Source organism: Schistocerca piceifrons, chromosome 4 (genome assembly GCF_021461385.2).
Source record: "Schistocerca piceifrons isolate TAMUIC-IGC-003096 chromosome 4, iqSchPice1.1, whole genome shotgun sequence".
Lineage (NCBI taxonomy): Eukaryota > Metazoa > Arthropoda > Insecta > Orthoptera > Acrididae > Schistocerca > Schistocerca piceifrons.
In genome coordinates this window covers 487,472,873-487,492,700 of record NC_060141.1, presented here as the reverse complement: position 1 = coordinate 487,492,700, position 19,828 = coordinate 487,472,873, and the positions used below count along the sequence as shown (strand labels likewise).

General features: G+C 38.1%; 1 protein-coding gene across 1 annotated transcript in view; it reads left to right on the top strand.

Annotated features, from left to right (window-relative positions):
- Positions 1–19,828, top strand: part of LOC124794953 (conserved oligomeric Golgi complex subunit 6) — a 113,756-nt gene that overhangs the window by 10,684 nt on the left and 83,244 nt on the right. Inside the window, exons 2-3 of the mRNA XM_047258668.1 lie at positions 1,515–1,678; positions 17,270–17,489. Of these exons, the coding sequence (XP_047114624.1) occupies positions 1,515–1,678; positions 17,270–17,489 (384 nt within the window). The remainder of the gene's footprint in view (positions 1–1,514; positions 1,679–17,269; positions 17,490–19,828) is intronic.

Genomic DNA, 19,828 nt, shown 5'->3' with positions numbered 1-19,828 from the left:
AGACTTAGAGAAAGCTTTTGACAATGTTGACTGGAATACTCTCTTTCACATTCTAAAGGTGGCAGGGGTAAAATACAGGGAGCGAAAGGCTATTTACAATTTGTACAGAAACCAGATGGCAGTTATAAGAGTCGAGGGGCATGAAAGGGAAGCAGTGGTTGGGAAAGGAGTGAGACAGGGTTGTAGCCTCTCCCCGATGTTATTCAATCTGTATATTGAGCAAGCAGTAAAGGAAACAAAAGAAAAATTCGGAGTAGGTATTAAAATTCATGGAGAAGAAGTAAAAACTTTGAGGTTTGCCGATGACATTGTAATTCTGTCAGAGACAGCAAAGGACTTGGAAGAGCAGTTGAACGGAATGGACAGTGTCTTGAAAGGAGGATATAAGATGAACATCAACAAAAGCAAAACGAGGCTAATGGAATGTTGTCAAATTAAATCGGGTGATGCTGAGGGAATTAGATTAGGAAATGAGACACTTAAAGTAGTAAAGGAGTTTTGCTATTTAGGGAGTAAAATAACTGATGATGGTCGAAGTAGAGGATATAAAATGTAGACTGGCAATGGCAAGGAAAGTGTTTCTGAAGAAGAGAAATTTGTTAACATCGAGTATAGATTTAAGTGTCAGGAAGTCGTTTCTGAAAGTATTTGTATGGAGAGTAGCCATGTATGGAGGTGAAACATGGACGATAAATAGTTTGGACAAGAAGAGAATAGAAGCTTTCAAAATGTGGTGCTACAGAAGAATGCTGAAGATAAGGTGGGTAGATCACGTAACTAATGAGGAGGTATTGAATAGGATTGGGGAGAAGAGAAGTTTGTGGCGCAACTTGACTAGAAGAAGGGATCGGTTGGTAGGACATCTTTTGAGGCACCAAGGGATCACAAATTTAGCATTGGAGGGCAGCGTGGAGGGTAAAAATCGTAGAGGAAGACCAAGAGATGAATACACTAAGCAGATTCAGAAGGATGTAGGTTGCAGTAGGTACTGGGAGATGAAGAAGCTTGCACAGGATAGAGTAGCATGGAGAGCTGCATCAAACCAGTCTCAGGACTGAAGACCACAACAACAACAATATTTATCATGAATATTAAGTATTTGACAGGGTACTAACTACATGATCTATGCTACATTTGCCCAGTTTTAGTGTTTCTTAGGACCTTTATACTCTTTAACCCTAAATAAACAGATAGAAAGATGAAAATAAAATACTGGCACTTGGTGATTAGTATTAGAGAGACTGGAGTAAAGTAGGGTGTTAGTAATTGTTTTGCGTATTTCATCTGTTGTAATTTTTTGTCGCTTGAAAGGGTGAAGTTTTCAGTTTGGATTGCCACCATTGCATAAAAAGGTCTCATGAACACTTTACACCAAAAAGCAGTTCCATCTGTTTTCTATATTTAGAGCTGAAGGTTGAATATGTGTCATACTTGTTAAAGAATTCTCAATAATAGCGCGAGTTGTTGACTTGCTTCTGAATGTGGGTTCCTTTTTTTTTTTTTTTTTTTTACAGGACTTCCTTTCATCATTTAGGGAAGTGAAAGAAGCATTAGATGCAATCCATAATGATGTTTCGGCTATGAATGATGCCGTTCAGAACATGACAGACCGTCTAAAAGCCACCAAAACAAGAACCCAACAGCTAATTGACCAGACTACAAAACTGCAGTCAGATAGGTAAGCATGTTCTGTATTCACCTCAAATTATTCACTGTAAAAGTAATGATACTCCAAAGATATAAATGTAGCTATTTAGATTAAGATCTCTTTAACGTGTTTTTCTTGAGGTTTTGTTCCAGTAATGTTGGGCAGATGGGAAGTCTTTTTACAACATATCCTTCGTTCCCGTAACCCCCCTAGCCTCAACTTTCTGTATGTGGTGGACCAGCATTCTGAATGAGACGAGATTAATTTTTCAATAGAATATTTAGATTTTCAATTTTTGTTCTTGGTACAGAGTATTTGCAGTACACTAAAGAGTCATGACAAGAATTTGGCTTGTGCATTGCTGAATAACACTGCCAACCCACACCTGGTTCACATGCTCACCGTTCTCACAATCAGTTATGCTGATTTGGTAATGCATTGGTGAGGCATTGCTGATTTCAGTACACTTCCAGAGTACCCTCAAATAATAAATCAGAGAGTTGTAAATGGTAACGGGTGGCCGCAGGGTGGCCTGATGAGAGTTAGCAGGGACAGATCTTGGCCCCTCTTAGCACTTAGTCCTCGACCTACTCAGATATTCCTTCCCATCCCTTCACAGTCTCTTGGCAGCCTCCCTGGTGTCTCACTTCGTACCCCTAGTGGAAGATTTTTCTGAATAAATGTAGCACACAGCCAATATCTGAAAAGTATCCTATCATTCGTATTTAGTAATTTTATACACTCATAGAAGATGCCCACTTCCTGCAGTATCATTGCCCTTGCCCAGTGCTGGACAATCTGGTATCAGACTGTGGGATCCAAATGCACTGTTCGATCTGGTATAAAATGTATTTTCCATTGCAGTTGATTGCCGCACTAGAAACTCCCTCGGAGAGAGCTGATTTCACATCGTTGAGCCCGTAGCATCACCTACTTGCTGTAGACAGTGTGGAAAGCTGGGCCACACTATGCTGAAGATGTTTTCCTCTTTTGTGTGGCAGTTAGATGCACCTATATATGCTGTGCTGCATGAAGATGTGTGCAGGTTACAACATCCTTTGGCCGCAGATAGCCCTTTTATCACACCAGCAGATTCTTTTGTCAGCCAGACAGTGCCATGCTGTATATGCCATTTCCACCCAAGCCAGTGCCGCAGCTACCATGCCTGAAATCAAAGACAGTTGGAACCATTGCCGTGGGTCAACACCAGACACTGTATTACGACCAAATCTATGAGAGTCCTGGCTGTTGAACCTGCTGTTAGTGCACCATCGTCAACTACCAATGCTGATGCAGTGCGTCAAGCATAAACACCGTTGCTGTTCTCTTCGTCAAAAATTAAAGTAAATCTTGCTGACCATAAGTATTTGCACTTTCCACTGCTTCACTGCAAGCCATTGTTGGACATCATTGTGGTTAGGGTGTGGCTTTTGTTTGAGTACCATGATCTTTGCTGAAGTTTTGTGGTCTGTAAGTAACAGTTAATCCCATATTTTGTAACTATGCCTGACTTACGTCCTTAGCTGCAAAAGAAGCCAGAAGCTTCTGCTAAAAGTTTCAACACATACCCTGTTGATACTTTAAATGAACAAAGTAACAAACTTGCCCTCCAGAAACTGGGGTTACAAGAATTGCGTTACAGATTGGAACAAAGGCACAAAACCAGACATAAAGCTAGCCAGACTAAAAGTTCCCCAGGGGCCTCTTCAGCTACTTCTGCAATATCTGTACCAACCATTGTAAGGAGCTTTCCTGCTGTGACTTTTATCCCTACTTTTTCAGGAAAACTGAATGACATTGTCACTATTTTCATACAGCGTTAAAGACATAAAGCATAATTGCTCTTTGACATAGGGCGTAATTGCTCTTTGGCAGATGGGTTTCTGCGAAACATAACGAGGTTAAAGTTTTCGAGTGACACATGCTCCTATGTCGAATCTACTGATGCATTAAGAGATGCAGAAACATTTGAAGCCTTCATGCTCAGTTTAGCAGAGCACTCTTCACTCAGAAGAGAAGTCGGTTACTATAGAGACTGTTTATCTACACTATAGCAAAAGCCGAATGAAGATTTTGCCACGTCTTATCACACGCATGTACTGAGATAGGGGGCTACTTGGGATCAGCTGACAATTGAGTCAGCGTCTTCATACACAGACTAAACCCATAGATATGTAGAGGGTGGCCTCACATACTTCACTGCACAAAGCTCTAAGGTTAGCTAAGCGATGCGAGGAGGCAGGACAGTTTGTTTCTGCTCCATCACAAAGCAATGAACCACACTCTGTTTTTGTAAATGGCATTATCTGCAAACATTTTGGAAAACCTAATCATTCAACCAAATATTGTTGACACTATGTTGTACTATAAGGGGCATTCAAAAAGAAATGGGCTGGAGTGCACAAACCTGTGACAGGAGAGTAATATCGTGGCGTGTGGAATGAGGTGTGGTTCCGACCAGAGCATGGAAGTTGACAGCCTGTCCATAGAGGGCACACTTGCACATTACTTGACTATATAGAGCAGCTAGCAACAACATGCATCAATCATCCAAGCTGCATTGCAAACTGTGATGTGGAGGCATAAAAAGAAGAGCAAAGAGGTGTTGTTCATTTTCTGACAGCGAAAGTAGGTGGAGGAACGGACATTCATCAACAAATGTCACAAGTGTACGACAAACACTGCCTGTCCCTTGCTAGGGTCAAGGCGTGACACAAGCGCTTCAGGGAAGGACGGGTGTCATTAGCCGATGATGCACTGTCTGGAACACCACACTGCCTTACCGATGACACCACCCAGCTGGTGGATGCACTCGTTACCCAGGACCACCGAGTGACAGTGAAAGCCATAGCCGCCGTGGTTAGATTGAGCATCAGAAGTGTTCACACCATCGTGAAGGAACAACTGCACATGTGCAAAGTGTGTGCCCAATGGGTGCTCCATAGTCTTCAACCACACCAGGAAGCTTGTTTAATGGCCCACTGTCTTGCTCATCTGCAGCACTATACTCGGGAAAGGAATGCATTCCTGGCACAAGTGGTGGGCTTGGGATGTGTCATGGCGTCATTACCAGAATCAAAACGACAAAGTCTCCAGTGGAAGCATCCAGGATCACCACATCAAATAAAGCCAAGGCCATCCACATGAGTGAAGGAAAGGTTATTCTGACATCCTTCTTTGACCAAGATGGCCCCCTTCTGTTTCACTTTGCAGCGGTTCTGCCTGCTTTCTTTATTTCATTATGTTGTCCCCAGTGTCGATGTACTGCATTGCTACACTGGTTGAAATGTGGGTTGTGGAAGTAGAACATAGGCTACTTTAAATAATGTAGCCGATAGATGCACAGTTGCGTTTCACTGTCTTTTACTTTCACTTTTCACAACCCCCCAGTAATAAACAGTTATATGTGGCCAGTGCAGTATTGTTCTAACTTCCCATAAACCTCATTAATAGTTTGCAGGCAAATGCCCACATACTGCTACAATAGTTTACTGTTGAACATCTACGAGCAGTAAAAGCATAACCACATAATTCACAGTTCTTTCGGAATAATCAGGTACGTATGGAACAGACACTGTCATTGCTTTAACACATGGCCTATTGTTGTAACACTTATTTCACTGTTAAGCTGATGCATTGTTGTTTTAACCAACACAGGCTCCTCGTCTGAAACTCAGCCGTGGACTGACTGTCTCTTGATCAAAAATCAGGCCCTTATATATCATCACAATAATAGGTACTGAAACTACACATTGTTCGAAGTTAAATTTACAGAAATGGCAATTAAAACGTAACTCATTAAATTAACTGAATACAACGAAAAATTTATTCTTTTTAACACTTTCTTCTACTACAAGAGTTAGCCCAAATTATTTGTTTAAATCATGAAATTAACAAATATAGTTATGCAAACAATACTTTTGACAAAACTGTTAATTACTTTGGAATTAAGGTTTTGCTAACATGTTTCCAACTAGAACCAAATAGATTCTTTAAGAATACTAGCACTTCGTCTTCCAAATGTTTACAGTTATTACAGAATTTATATTTGTTTATATATCAACAGTAGAATTTAAGTTACAAAACAATTACTGATTTCACCGTATAATGAAAGACACTAACTAGGAATAGTCAAAGTAAATTAGAAAATCAATTACATACATAAAACTAAGCACAGAACTAGATCTGGTGCTCAATTATTCAAAACTGAGGGCCTACCTTTCTCTTATACGAAAAGGCAGATCACACTCGTGTATGTTAGTGGTAATTAGTTCAAATTAAAATAATTAATTTAAGGAGGCAGATGGTAAAACAAGAGGGGAAGTAAAAATATCCCAGCTTGCTTCATCACAACTTCCTGCAGCACGGGACAACAGTGAATGCCCAGCATTACTCACAAACCTTGACCACCCTTCGCCAAGCAATCAAATCAAAACGATCAGGCAATCTCACCCGTGGAGTCATTCTGCTCTACAACAATTCAAAGCCTCATACAGCTAGCATAGTCGCAGCACTCCTGCAGAAATTCAAATGGGACATTCTTGGCCACCCTCCATATAGTCCGGACCTCTCTCCCTGTGATTACGCCATCTTTGGTCCCCTTAAAAAGGCTCTAAGGGGGGCAAACAATTCACATCAGATGACGATGTCCACCTATATGTGGAGAACTGGTTAACATCACAACCTCGGGAGTTTTTTGAGACAGCCATTTACTGCCTAGTGTAACAGTGGGACAAGTGTCTTTAAGAGCCAGGGTCAATACTTCTAACATATGGATACTGGTTTCTGTAATTATGCCTCCGGCTTGTTTCTTTCTTTAAAAAAAATTTTTTTAACAGCTGCTCACAGAATTAGCAACAGTGGAATTTTCTGCAAAACAACACACAAAATGCAGGTGCCAGAATGAAATTTTCACTCTGCAGGGGAGTGTGCGCTGATATGAAACTTCCTGGCAGATTAAAACTGTGTGTTGGACTGAGACTCGAACTCGGGACCTTTACCTTTCGCGGGCAAGTGCTCTACCAACTGAGCTACCCAAGCACGACTCGCGCCCCTCTCCTCACAGCTTTACTTCTGCCAGTACCTTGTCTCCTACCTTCCAAACTTTACAGAAGCTCTCTTGGAAACCCTGCAGAACTAGCACTCCTGAAAGAAAGAATATTGCGGAGACATAGCTTAGCCACAGCCTAGGGGATGTTTCCAGAATGAAATTTTCACTCTGCAGCGGAGTGCGCTGATATGAAACATCCTGGCAGATTAAAACTGTGTGCCGGACCGAGACTCGAACTCGGGACCTTTGCCTGTAGGGTTCACAGGAGAGCTTCTGTAAAGTTTGGAAGGTAGGAGACGAGGTACTGGCTGAAGTAAATCTGTGAGGACGGGGTGTGAGTCGTGCTTGGGTAGCTCAGTCGGTAGAGCACTTGCCTGCGAAAGGCAAAGGTCCCGAGTTCGAGTCTTGGTCCAGCACACAGTTTTAATCTGCCAGGAAGTTTCAAAATGCAGGTGATTTTTGAAACTGGAGATATCAGTGATCCAAATATAATATTTGAAAGTAATAATAACAGTATAGGTCACAAGGCATGTTTATTGAAGGGTGACCTGTTTCAAACCACATGATCATCATCAGACCTACGGCTGTAATATAATACAGGATATAAATTAGATGGATACATTATAAGAATTTAAAATTAGCTATAAAATTACAAAATGTAGATATACCCATCTGATGGACAGCAGTTGTGTATGAAGCAGGAACCACTGAATGACGATAGTAAACTGCTGGAGAGAGCCGTACAGCTATTTCTTAAATACTGTAGGCTCCACCTACAGCTTACAGCATGATGTGGGTGTTAGCCAATCAGGTATAATTCAAGAGAATTATGTGCAAAAAATGTACTTATTAGTAAATAAAACACCAAAATTATGTAAAATAATTTTACATTAAAGCAGAAACAGTTCGTTAACATAGCTATTGTAAGGAAATATACCAAAAACTTTAAAAAGGAAACAAACTAACCACATTTGCTGTCTATAGGCTGCCCTCTAGGGGCACGCTGGAAAATAACAATGTTGTTGATTTCTATGGAGATCATGGATACCACACCAAAGATCACTGTGAATTCCAAAACTTTTTCACAGTAGAGCATGAAAATAAAAAGAATATCTATTTTCTAGTGCTTACAATTTCAAATCAAAACAGAAAACACTGTTTTGCTATTTGCAGAAAACCAGCATCAACAGATATACTAATTAATGCTACTTCATGTCATATTACTGAAAATAAAAAGCATCCTTCAAAACAATGATACATAGGTTATTAAAATTCTCTCTTCAACCTGATGCAGTCCAAAAAGAAACTGATACTTCAAAACAATTTCTGTTGTCAATAACCGTAGTGCTAGTCAAGTCAGCTTTTTATGTCAAAAATTACAACAAACAAATAGCATTGTTACAAGTTCCAATAGGAAATATACTAAAATGACTTACATGGGACTTTATTGGGGCGAATCAAATAAATATCAAAATTCTGACATCTGTAAAATACAGTGCAATGACTGCAATAAGCAATATATTGGAAAAACTGGTTGTAACATTTTAATATATTTTAGATAGCATACTACTGGTACTGCACTTATCAAATCCTTGTTTGGACAGTGTCTTGATGAACAATATCACTCTGAAGGTTGCATTTCTAGCAATTTGAAAATTCTACATAATCTACCTAAACAGAAACTTTGTAATATGTTAGAAGAAACCAAAATTACTTTCTTACATCTTAGTACATCGTTATTACAATTAAAAATAATTGGCATATTAGGTCAGTCATGGCAACGCATTTTTCATTTATATTTGTTCTTCCAGAAATCATTGTAATTTATTTATTTTCGACATCACTCAATTTCACCAGGTTATTTTAGAAATATAGGCATATATTTTTCCTGTAGTGTTGGTAGCCTCTCATACCACTCTTGTTACTATTTGCTACAATATTACAATGTACAGGTATTAATATAGATTGATTCGCACATTAATGGCTACTGCTTATTTATATCCTGGGCCAGCATCTTTGGAGCATTATCTACTTCATTTATCAATGTTTATGGCTGCTCTAGTGGAAACCGCCTATCAGCATCCTCCGTCTCCATAGTAACTAACTGCTGCGTATATCTATGGAAAGTCATCTACTGGACGTCACCTATCGATATTCACAGCCATCTCTTTAGAAATTTCCCTGATGCTACATCTTTGGTATGGCGTCCATCATCTCCATACAAACCAACAACATCGTAATTATTTTCCAGCGTACCTCTCGAGGGCAACCTATAGACAACAAATGTGATATTTGTTTGTTTCGTTTTTGAAGCTTTTAGTATATTTATTTGACAATAGCTGTGTTAACAAACTGTTTCTTCTTTAATATAAAATTATTTTACATAATTTTGATGTTTTATTTATTAATAAGTACATCTTTTTGTACATAATTCGAATCATACCTGATTGGCTAACACATCATGCTGTCAGCTGTAGGTGGAGCCTCCAGCATTTAAGAAATAGCTACACTGCTCTCTCCAGCAGTTGACTATCGTCATTCAGCAGTCCCTGCTTCCTAAACAACCATTGTTCATTAAAATGGGTATATCTATGTTTTGTAAGGTTATAGCTAATTTTATTACATTACAGCTCTAGGTCTGAAGACAATCATGTGATGATTGAAACTGGTCACCTTTTAGCAAATGTGCCTTGCGATCTAGACTGTTATAATTATTTTTGAAAATGCAGCTCCACTGTGGGGAAACATTAGTGGAGCAGGCCTCGCCAGCTATCCTTGCCTCTCATCAAGAGTACGAGGTGGCAAATGTCATTTTAAAAGGTAGGATGAGGAGAAGGCCTGTCAAAGTGTTTAGTAGGCACAGGGCTCAAATTATAATATTGTTTTCTTATAGTGACAAGTGTGCGCACCGGCTGCTTCTGTGGGCCACTTGAGAACACTGGTTCGTACCGATTCGGAATAGTATACTGTACTTGGTACCATAACCTACTGTGGTTACGCTTTCTGCTATAATCGTACATTTCTCTCAAAATTATCAAGTTACTTTAATTGACAGCAGACTTCTATTCGACAATTCTTCCACACCCACTATTAGGTTCATTTTACTTACATACGTAATAAAAATTTTAAATCTTTTCTTCTGTATTTGCCTGAAATGCCTTTTGTGCTGCCATAATCGACAGCTTGCCTACGCTGCCTAATAAACAAAAGCTTGCCTTCTGCAATCAATTGATAAATTATTAGTTCCAGAGCAAGGCCAAATTACTCTTAATCATGCCTCTGTGCACATCGCCAATTGGAATACACAAGAATACATGCATGGAGTGATTATACCCAGTTTCATATCTGTCCCATCAACTCTTGTATTCTGTGGACTGTCCATATGGATCACATATAACACGGGATATTGTTAAGCGATTCAAATCACCAAAACCAGCTGTACCCAAGCAGCAGTCATTAGGTGACTCTCATAACTAAAGACATTTTGAAATATGTTGCCGCACCAGGCATCGTCTCCATGCCACCACACCATCCATCAGCACACCACTTCAATTGACCACATATTACCATTGTTGTTAACTAAAATTGCCCAGTTCAGATATCAAAATTTATTGTAATATTACTTGTAAAGAAGATAGAATTACTAACTTTGTACACTTGCCCCTTGTTTTCTAACTTCAGAAATTATAATGTTTTTTAGTAAACACCAAGGGAGCACTTTCCATATATTTAATCATTCCAATCATTTGAATAGTTCAACCATTTTATTTGCAGTCTCGAAAGGAAGTAAACTGCTCCTATGGAAAGGGATGGAAATATACATGGTTAGCTAATAGGCTGAATGGAAGCAGCTTAATTTTTCATACAATATTTCAATTTTTGTTTTTCTGTTTTTATACTCTGTACAGAGTAACTGCATTTTACTGAAGAGTCATGACCAGTCTCGGACTGGTATGGTACCAGATACATCTGCCAACCCATGCTTTATTCACATGCACACCATTCTTATAGTCAGTAATGTTGATGGAGTGAAGTCTTGTTTAGTCATTGCTGATGGAGGTACACTTCCAAATTACCCTCCAGTAACAAATCAGAGGGCTGCAAATAGTCACGTGAGGGCCCGCGAGATATACTAATGAGAGTGGCCTGGTACAGACTTGTCTTCCCACCCCTCTCTCGGCAATATGCATCTCAGTCTGTTGGTGGGTCCTTCCATAGTAACTCACGTTACATATTGATGTTTATATTATAAGTTTTGGACAACTAACAGAAGGAAATGTTTCTATTGAACATTTTATATGCCTCAAAACAGAGTTTATACAGAATGCTCTATAAACCTTTATCACAATAATTGTTACGTTACTATATTTATAAAACCAAATCTTATAATTATTGTTGGTAACTGACGTTACATTTCCAAGAAATGGCTTTTGCATATGATAAAGAAAATAAAAACAATCTGCTCTGTTTTATGTGAACATCAGATCTAATAAGTACTTTAACAAAGTTCCAAACATTTAATCTCCAATAGAATAAATATTAAAACATTGTCACAGATCACAGTCAAACTTGAAATAACCATGGGAATTTACAACACATGGAGGGTTAACTTTTCTGACAAGCTTGTCTTTAGTGTAGTATCTCATCTTCAATTTCAGGCCACTTCCAAAACTTGCCATCTTCCATCATAACATCAACTTTAAACTCACCGTTTTCAATTTTAGTAACATTACCAGGAAAATGTGAATTGTCATATTTTACCACCACCCAGTCATCTACTTGTATATCTAGTGATTTTTCTGTTCTTTTAGTGTTTTCCTCTGCAGCTGATGAAGTGGTGTGTCCCACAACTTCATTATTATAGAGTTCCAAGTGATTAATTTTAGAAATGTTCAAGAAAGGCTTGCAGTTCTTGATTAAGGCCGAGAGATGCAGTTTTTTGCTTCTTTAGCTAAAGTCTTCTTCACCCATAAGAATTACTCTCGTGTTAGAAGAAGAATTCAACAATGCTTTTACAAAATCTATTGCATTGTTTACTACACATTTCTGGCTTTTCACAAGAGACCAAACTTTGCGTTTGACAGCCCCACCAATTCCATCCACTGGCGCCTTCCCATAAGAAGCTGCAAAGTACTTCCATGTAATTCTTTTGGCATGACTCTTACTTAGAACTTTTATAGCCTGTGCAATATATCTGTTTTTAAACTGGGAAGCAGGACCATCTGACCAGATTGTAAACTCTCTAATATTTTTTGGTAGTTCTTCAAGAAGTCTATCAACATAGAGAACGATAGTGTTATTTGTGTGTGGTCCAGATTATCAGATACCAACACATAGGGGTGAGAAGTACCTGAATGCCAAATAATGGCAGTAAAAATACTAATTTGATTCTGCTGCCAATGTGATTTCTTCTTGACTTACACATGTAAAATTTTCAGAAAAATCAATTTGCATCATGGCAGTTAGCATCACAGAAGACAGTGATTCCTTATCACTCTGATAGTTCTTTGATTGTTCTCTCTTAAAGTAGCAGTGCTCTAAAAATTTCGGTCCCATGGTAAGAATATGATCAATAAGATTCTATAATGTACCTTCTTCCTCTGCTTTCAAAATTCTGCCATTACTCTCCTGCCACACATACCATTTCACGCCCTACTCTTGTACACCAGTACATAAATCAAGAAGTTTAACTGTCAATAAATCTTTACATTTCATGCACTTTCCCAACCAACAATTGGCTGTAGGCTCTGCACATAGAAAAAATTCTGTCCAGTTACTGGTGTACTTAGTTGTTTGAGGTACTGTGCTATGAAGAGAGTTAACAGCACAGATGAAATTCTTGTGATATCTGCAGACACACATGTTGTGTGGAAGTTTATTGGCAAGTGTGACATGTTTGGGTCTTAATTCTGCAAATTTGCTTTTACCGGTCACTTTGCCATTTTCTTCACAAAACATGACATGGGCTTCTTTCAAAGAAAACATAAAGTGTCGTACTTGCAACTTACCTTACCTTTCTCATCTTTTACAGTCACAATGTCTTTGCGTCCAGGGGCCTGTCCGCTAATGTCATCCCTTTCATAGAATTTGGTCACTGTGCTTATTATTTCATCACTTACTTTTTGTTTAGAGACTCTTTCTACTACTAAAGGTTCAACATATGTATGATACAACCTTCTAATAGCACATTTTTGTTTTATGGGTGATGCTGGAAGTATGTGTTTCACTTTTGATACAGCTTCTCCCAATGAAGACCTGTTTTTATATGGTGGAGAAGCAGAACTACTTGGTGTAGCTGAAAGAGCTTCCTTTAGCCACTTCCTGTACTTGGCAATGCTTTCTTTAACATTCCGTTTCCTGTCTGCAGCAATCTTTTCTTGTTCTCTTTTACTAAAACAGTTTTCCTGTTCCTGCTTCTTTTTCCTGAATTTTTGTGTAGTTTCCTTGTGTTTGATATTTTATACTCTTTGTACCTGCCTTCATCTTTCATTTTCTGCCATCTTCGTCTCATCTTTTCAGCTGCACTTAGTCATTCTGCAAAAATTGCGAATTGTTGTAAAATAGAAATAGCTATTCCCTATGGGATTTTATGTGGCATATGGAGATATTTGTTGCAATATATTGTTAGTTGTGTTGTATGTAATTCAGAACCAATGTGACTGCTCAAAATTATAACTAATCCTACAAAAATTATGGTAACTCACATTACATACATAAAGGTAACTCACGTTACCAGGAGAAGGCTTCCAGGAGGAAATTTATTTGAGATACCAAATTGAGGTACACTTATGTGAAGGACAGCATGGCATATAAGCTTCTGTACTTTAATGTATTTTTTGAAAATCTTTAAAAAATTGGCATTTGATAACTCTTGTTATACATTTTGGGTTAGGTTATATAAATGTTTTTGTATTTATTATGCTTAAATTGTTTTCTTCTAGAAATATACCAAAAAGAAGACGAAGTTACACACTTTAAAGTGATGTACAAACCATAAAGAATTATCATAAATTTCATGATTTTTTTCTTACCTTGAAATCGATCAAATCTTCTGCTTGAACAAACTCAACAATCTAATCTTCAAAACAATGGCTCCCACAAGTAAACAATAGGTTTTGGAGGGAAAAATCAATCTTGCCAACAAAATTCAATGCCCCACCTACATAAGTAACAGGGGAAAAAATTCCCACAAAAAAATTATTTTTTTTTATAATGATTCCTCGTTTACATTGAATGACCCTGGTGCCTCCCTAGTGCTACACTTTGTACGTCATCCTGGTAGTTTTTTCTAAATAAACGTGGCACACCAGCCAGTTTCTCAGAAGTACACTGCTGTTCTTATTCAGTAATTTCGTGCACTCTCTGGCACCCACTTCCTGCAGTAGCAGTATCCTCATCTGGTCCTGGATAATCTGGTGTCAGATCACAGGGTCTGAATGTACCGTTGGATCAGGTACAAGGTCTGTTCATAACATTCTGGAACTATGGCCACAAAATTTTTCTCCCCTTACCTTTTACTTATTGTGCACGATCTCCTTTGAAATACTCTCCTACACAATTGATACACTGTGCCCAACACCATTTCCACTTCTAGAAACAGTCTTGGTACTCTTTTTGCTGGATTGTGTGAAGCGCCATCTACGAATTTTCTTTTATCTCATATTGCAAATCTTCGTCCTTTCAACAAGGTTTTCAACTTTGGAAATAAAAGAAAGTCTGCAGGCGCCAGGTCTGGAGAGTACGAAGGATGAGGCAGCGCAATGATTTTGTTTTTTGTGCAGTAGTCATGCACCAGCAGGGATGAATATACATAGTGTGAAGTGTCACAGAGGTACACAGTAAAAAAAAATGGATGACCAGATGATGAGAGCATGATTCCCAAAATATGTAGACAAATGTTAAAATTTCTTTATTGTGCAACTGTTATTCACTAATCTTTGATAACAAGTAAACCTTTTGCATCAGTGAATATGTGTGGTTGTGAGTACACAGAGATGAAGCTCACAGCTCTGATTATTTTCTGATGATATATTAAGAGAATACTGAAATATTTGTAATACTATGAAAAGGTTACATTGCTACTCACCATATAGTGGAGATGCCGAGTCATAGACAAGCACAACAAAAAGACTGCTAAACAAGTAAGTTTTCAGCCAAAAGACCTTCTTCTGTATTTGATAAAAAAACACACACACACACAACCACTGTATCTGGCTGCCAGAGCCAGACAGAAGGAGGCCTTTTAGCTGAAAGCTTACTTGTTTAGCAGTCTTTTTGTTGTGCCTATCTGCGACTCAACTTCTTTACTATATGGTGAGTAGCAATATATCCTTTTTGTAATATTTTCATTATTCCATTCTGAATTTTCCATTGTTTGAAATATTTTTAGTTGTAGATAACAAGTAAGTGAGAGGTGGTCAGTGTAGCTATCACCTTCAAGATGAAATGATTGGTAGAGAAGCACTCACAGTGTGTTACAACTGTTAGGTTTATAAGCATTTCCTTTTCTCTAGAGTGGAAGAAGACACTATATATATGTAGATATCCGGGGTGATAACTATATATAGGGTCCATCAAAAATATTTGCATACATGTGAATGGTAACAGAAAATTTATTTTTGTACCTACAAGTGTACTTTCTAGTTAAACTAAATGTTCCGTATCGTGGCTAATAGAAATATTCATAACCATTGACCTTCAGCACTGATACATTTCTGAGTATGAGTCACAACAGATACCTTAATTCACACTAAAGTGTCCAATGGAACATCTGTACATGTTGCTTGAATCTCATTCAAAAGTGTGTAGAGGCTACAACATTTGACAGTATTCCTCCTCTTTTAACTGTGCCCCATTAGGAATAAATTGAGTAGTGTAAGGTCTAGGGAGCATGCAGGAAACTCAATTTATCTCCTGTATCCTACAGACAGGGTTGGCAAATTTTGACTCAGATACTCACTCTGCTTCAGTGTCTAAGACGATGATGACAACAACAACAACAACAACAACACAGATTCTATTAAACACAATATACATACAAATGAATCACAGAAAGTAACAGTTCCTGACTCTTCTCAAAACACACAAAACAAAAGCTTTCTGGTGGAGGATATCTTTTAGTCAACACAGTACTCTGGAAGTTTTTTGGCTAACTCACACAATAGTGCAGAACACTGTAGATGCAGCTGGGAAGCTCTCAAATACAAACCACACTCTCTATGTTCTCACTTGACTTGGGTTCATTCACTGAAAACACAACAGTTGATTGAGTGGTGCGTGAAGACAATACCGAATTAGGTAGACAGGCAAGTCTGTGTGCTAGCCAAACTTTACAGTATGTAACAACAAAATCCAAATCGCAGCCTAGCAGAAAATCACGTAGGGCTAGGATGACATCAGTACCCGCACCATAGGGCTCGCTGTGAACATTGGCTGGTTGTGACTTATGGATGTGTGCATAACTGTATCTGCTGATCAATTAGTGTGTCCCAGTATGATTAAAAGACACACATATCATATGTCATTAAACAAATAAAGGAGAAAATGTAATCTGCAAGCATTGTTAGGTACCTTCTTCCAGTTACAGCACCTTCTTAAAGGAAAACCCCAACAAGTCATCTAGGAGCTAAGCCGCACTAAATCTCTGCTCGAGACAAATTCACAGCATTTTCAACTGTGGTCTTGGCTTGTTGATAGTATTTCATCTGACCAACCGCCCCCTACTACCCATAATACGTAGTTCACTTGTAACCATCCCTGAACCCATCCACAAAATTATACCCTGGAATCTGGTTCATCTTCACTTAGCTGTTGCACTAGTCTTGAAATGAAATAATGTGATCTGCTTCTATTTAGAATGCGTCATGTACTGTTAAAGCTTACATCACTTTCATGTGACCCTTGCCGTGAACATTTTTGTGATGAAAAGCTGAAACCATTTCAGTATTATATTTGAGAATTAATCATTTGTAAACATGTTGGGTCACCTTGGTGGGCCTTACTGCACATCACACACTGTTTGATCCACCTTGTTTTAGTCTCCTAGACACACACTTATTAACTTAGCAATCGCTAATCTTGACTTGTTCTACATTCCGGAAGGTACCCCTAAGTGGGATCTAAAGAACATGATGACTGGATGGTTGGATCAGCCCCTTATCAACTTCTCCTCTCTCTCTGAATTGCATCATCAGTTTCAAACTTCCAGTACTACTTAATAACCTCCTTCCACTCTACAAAGCTTAAACAGACATCTGCCATATTGATGTTAAAAAAATGTAATGTTGTCAGTAGGAAAATTAAATTTCTGTGACACTTAAAAGTTTGGTTATATTTTTCCACATGCCCCTTATGTATTTTGATATTGAGCTGAATTCATACTGTGTCAAAGACTTTCCATTATCATGATGTAGAGTAAAAAAGTACATTATTGTAATGTCAGTTATTTATTAGTGGATGTTCCAAACTCATTCACCAGGTGTCATTGTTCTTGTTATCATCATCATCATTATTTTAATTATGACTTGTGTTTATTTTAGTACCTTGAAATGTCGGTGTCATTCTGCTTTCAGCCAGAAGTTGACTCTTCAGCAGAAAATGGCAGATGCATTTCTGAGAAGTTTCCAACTGTCATCTTCAGAGCAAACTGTACTGAGAGATGGTGCAATTACTGAAGAATTTTTTAGTGCTTTGGAGCGCGTGCAGTCTATTCATGGCAGTTGCCGTACTCTGATGCAGAGTGGCCACCAGACTGCAGCACTTCAGATTATGGAACAAATGGCTTTATATCAGGTGCTGTTCCATCCTTTTCAAACATTTTTATATACAGTAACAACACTGGCAAAAAAGGTCACACGTGCAGCAAGAATGACCCGGTCACAGGATAATATTGTCCAGTTGCATATCAGGAATAACTGATCAATTTTTTATAAAATAATTTAAATGGATACATAAAAATCTACTCACAGAGTGGCAGCAGAACAGACACATAAAAGAAGGTTTTAATTAGAATCTTCTTTTAAGTATCTGTTCTGCCACCACTTGGTGAGAAGATTTTTTTTAATGTATCCAAGTAAATTATATAAATGATCAAGATTACTACACTCTGCACTTACTGACAAACATCAGAGAACACTAGTGGCTCCTAATAACATTCTTAGTAAGATTTGTGCAGATTCACAAAGTCAGCAAACACAGCTAGGGAATACATAATGTGGCTCATAGACATGTAAATACCAAAAAATGTCAAAATGCTCTCTCAGAAGTAACCTGAAATCATATTAATGCCTTCCCAAATCATTATAGCAGGTCCGGCTGTGGCTCTCAAACTTCATAATTTCCTGGAATTACTTTGTATATTATGTACAGAATGCAACCTTACTGCTTACCATTCCAAGACAATATCCTAGTGCAGCCTTAGAACAATACATTTTCAGTTCGTACAATGACAGATGTGATTTCATGCTCTGGCGTAGGTAAGTAGTTGGTAAACTTTTGGCATGAAAGAGCTGTTACTGTCCATTGTAACAACTTCTCAGCTATTTTGAGAGCCATAAATAAATATCTCCAAATAAAGAGGTAATTAAATAACTTTTTATAAAGTAGTGGTAATAATTATATCATTATTAAAGTGAAAGTTTGTTTAAATATATGCTGACATATATTTTAACCAATGTGAACAATAGTTTTTCATTTACTTGGAAAGTTTCTGTATGTCCAGTTTGTAAAATGCCATTCTTAATTTTAGGAGTGGTCCTAAATAGGCATCAATAATTTAGTTCCTCAATTTGTATTTAATGTAATCACATTAGAAAAAAATACATAAATGCCTAGATCTCACGAAATTTCAGACAGAATGGGAAGATTTCTTTTAATTGGAAATGTTCTCATTAGGAGGTAGAGGACCTCTACAAAAACCAACAGAAACTAAGAAATTACAGTAAATTAATAACATGCTTCCAAGTGTTCTGCCAAGCTGTTGTTTCCTGTTCATGCAAAATATTTCAACAACCAACCAAACCATCTTCTTCAGGTCCCTGAAAGTTTTGCTATTAAATGTACTGCCTGGATTCCAACTTGGATTGTGAATTATTGTTTGTCTCACTCCACTGTTTACAGCCGAGTTTGATTTCCGATGCCCAGTTCACCCTTTGACATTCTTTTGGTTTTCAGAGCTCACACTAATATTCCGTGAAACGCAAATTCTCTCCATGTTTTTCAACACTGGTGGATGTGATGTCAAACAGGTTTTTGATAAATTGAGTGCCTGACCCCAAGTATTATTAAAACTGAAACCAACCCTGTTTATTAGGTTTTCTGATATCTTTATTTCGATACACTTATTAATTATGCTGTCCCAGAAACTTTGCGTGTGCCCAGTGACATTGGTCTCATCATAATTCATTTCATGATTATATTCAAGACAGTGCTCGGTGACAGCTGATTTGCTTGGTTGTTTTATTGAGGTATGTTGCTGATGTTCCCTGGCTCTCTCGACTCTTCTGATGACATGACACATTCACATGGAATGCAATACCCATCTGGCATAAAATGGAAACATCAACTTGGCAGAATGAAGGCACACTATTGATCACTCTCATTGAGAAAACCTGAGAGAGTTCCTCTACAAAATGGGAATGGGGAGTGTTAAAACAGAAGTAGGGGACAAAAATAACACTATACTTAAGTGGGGGAAATTTTGTGGATGACTGCAGAAATAAGAAGACATTCATTAGTAGATAATGCTGAGAATAAAATATTTACCTCCTGCCTTCTTTCAGAACACAACAGTCAAAAATTGACTTGGCAGGGAACAAATGGAACTAAAACTAGAGCTGATTACATTTTATCAAATGCTAATAAATTGCACCTGATATTACAAAGTAGCCAGTATCTAACTTCAGAAGGCCCTGTCCCAGTATTGTGATAGAAGCACTTGAAAGAGAAAATAGTCCTTCTAGGTTTCAAAACTATACTTTCCTTCTACAGGAAGGGAATAGGGACTAAGTAGAGGAGGTTGAAAGTTGGAGCAGGTCACTTGGATGATAGATTGAGAGGAACCCTTCTGGTCTGAGGATGTGAGTAGGAAGAGAGGCAAAGATAAAGATGTCGTCAAGTGGTTGTACGTCCAT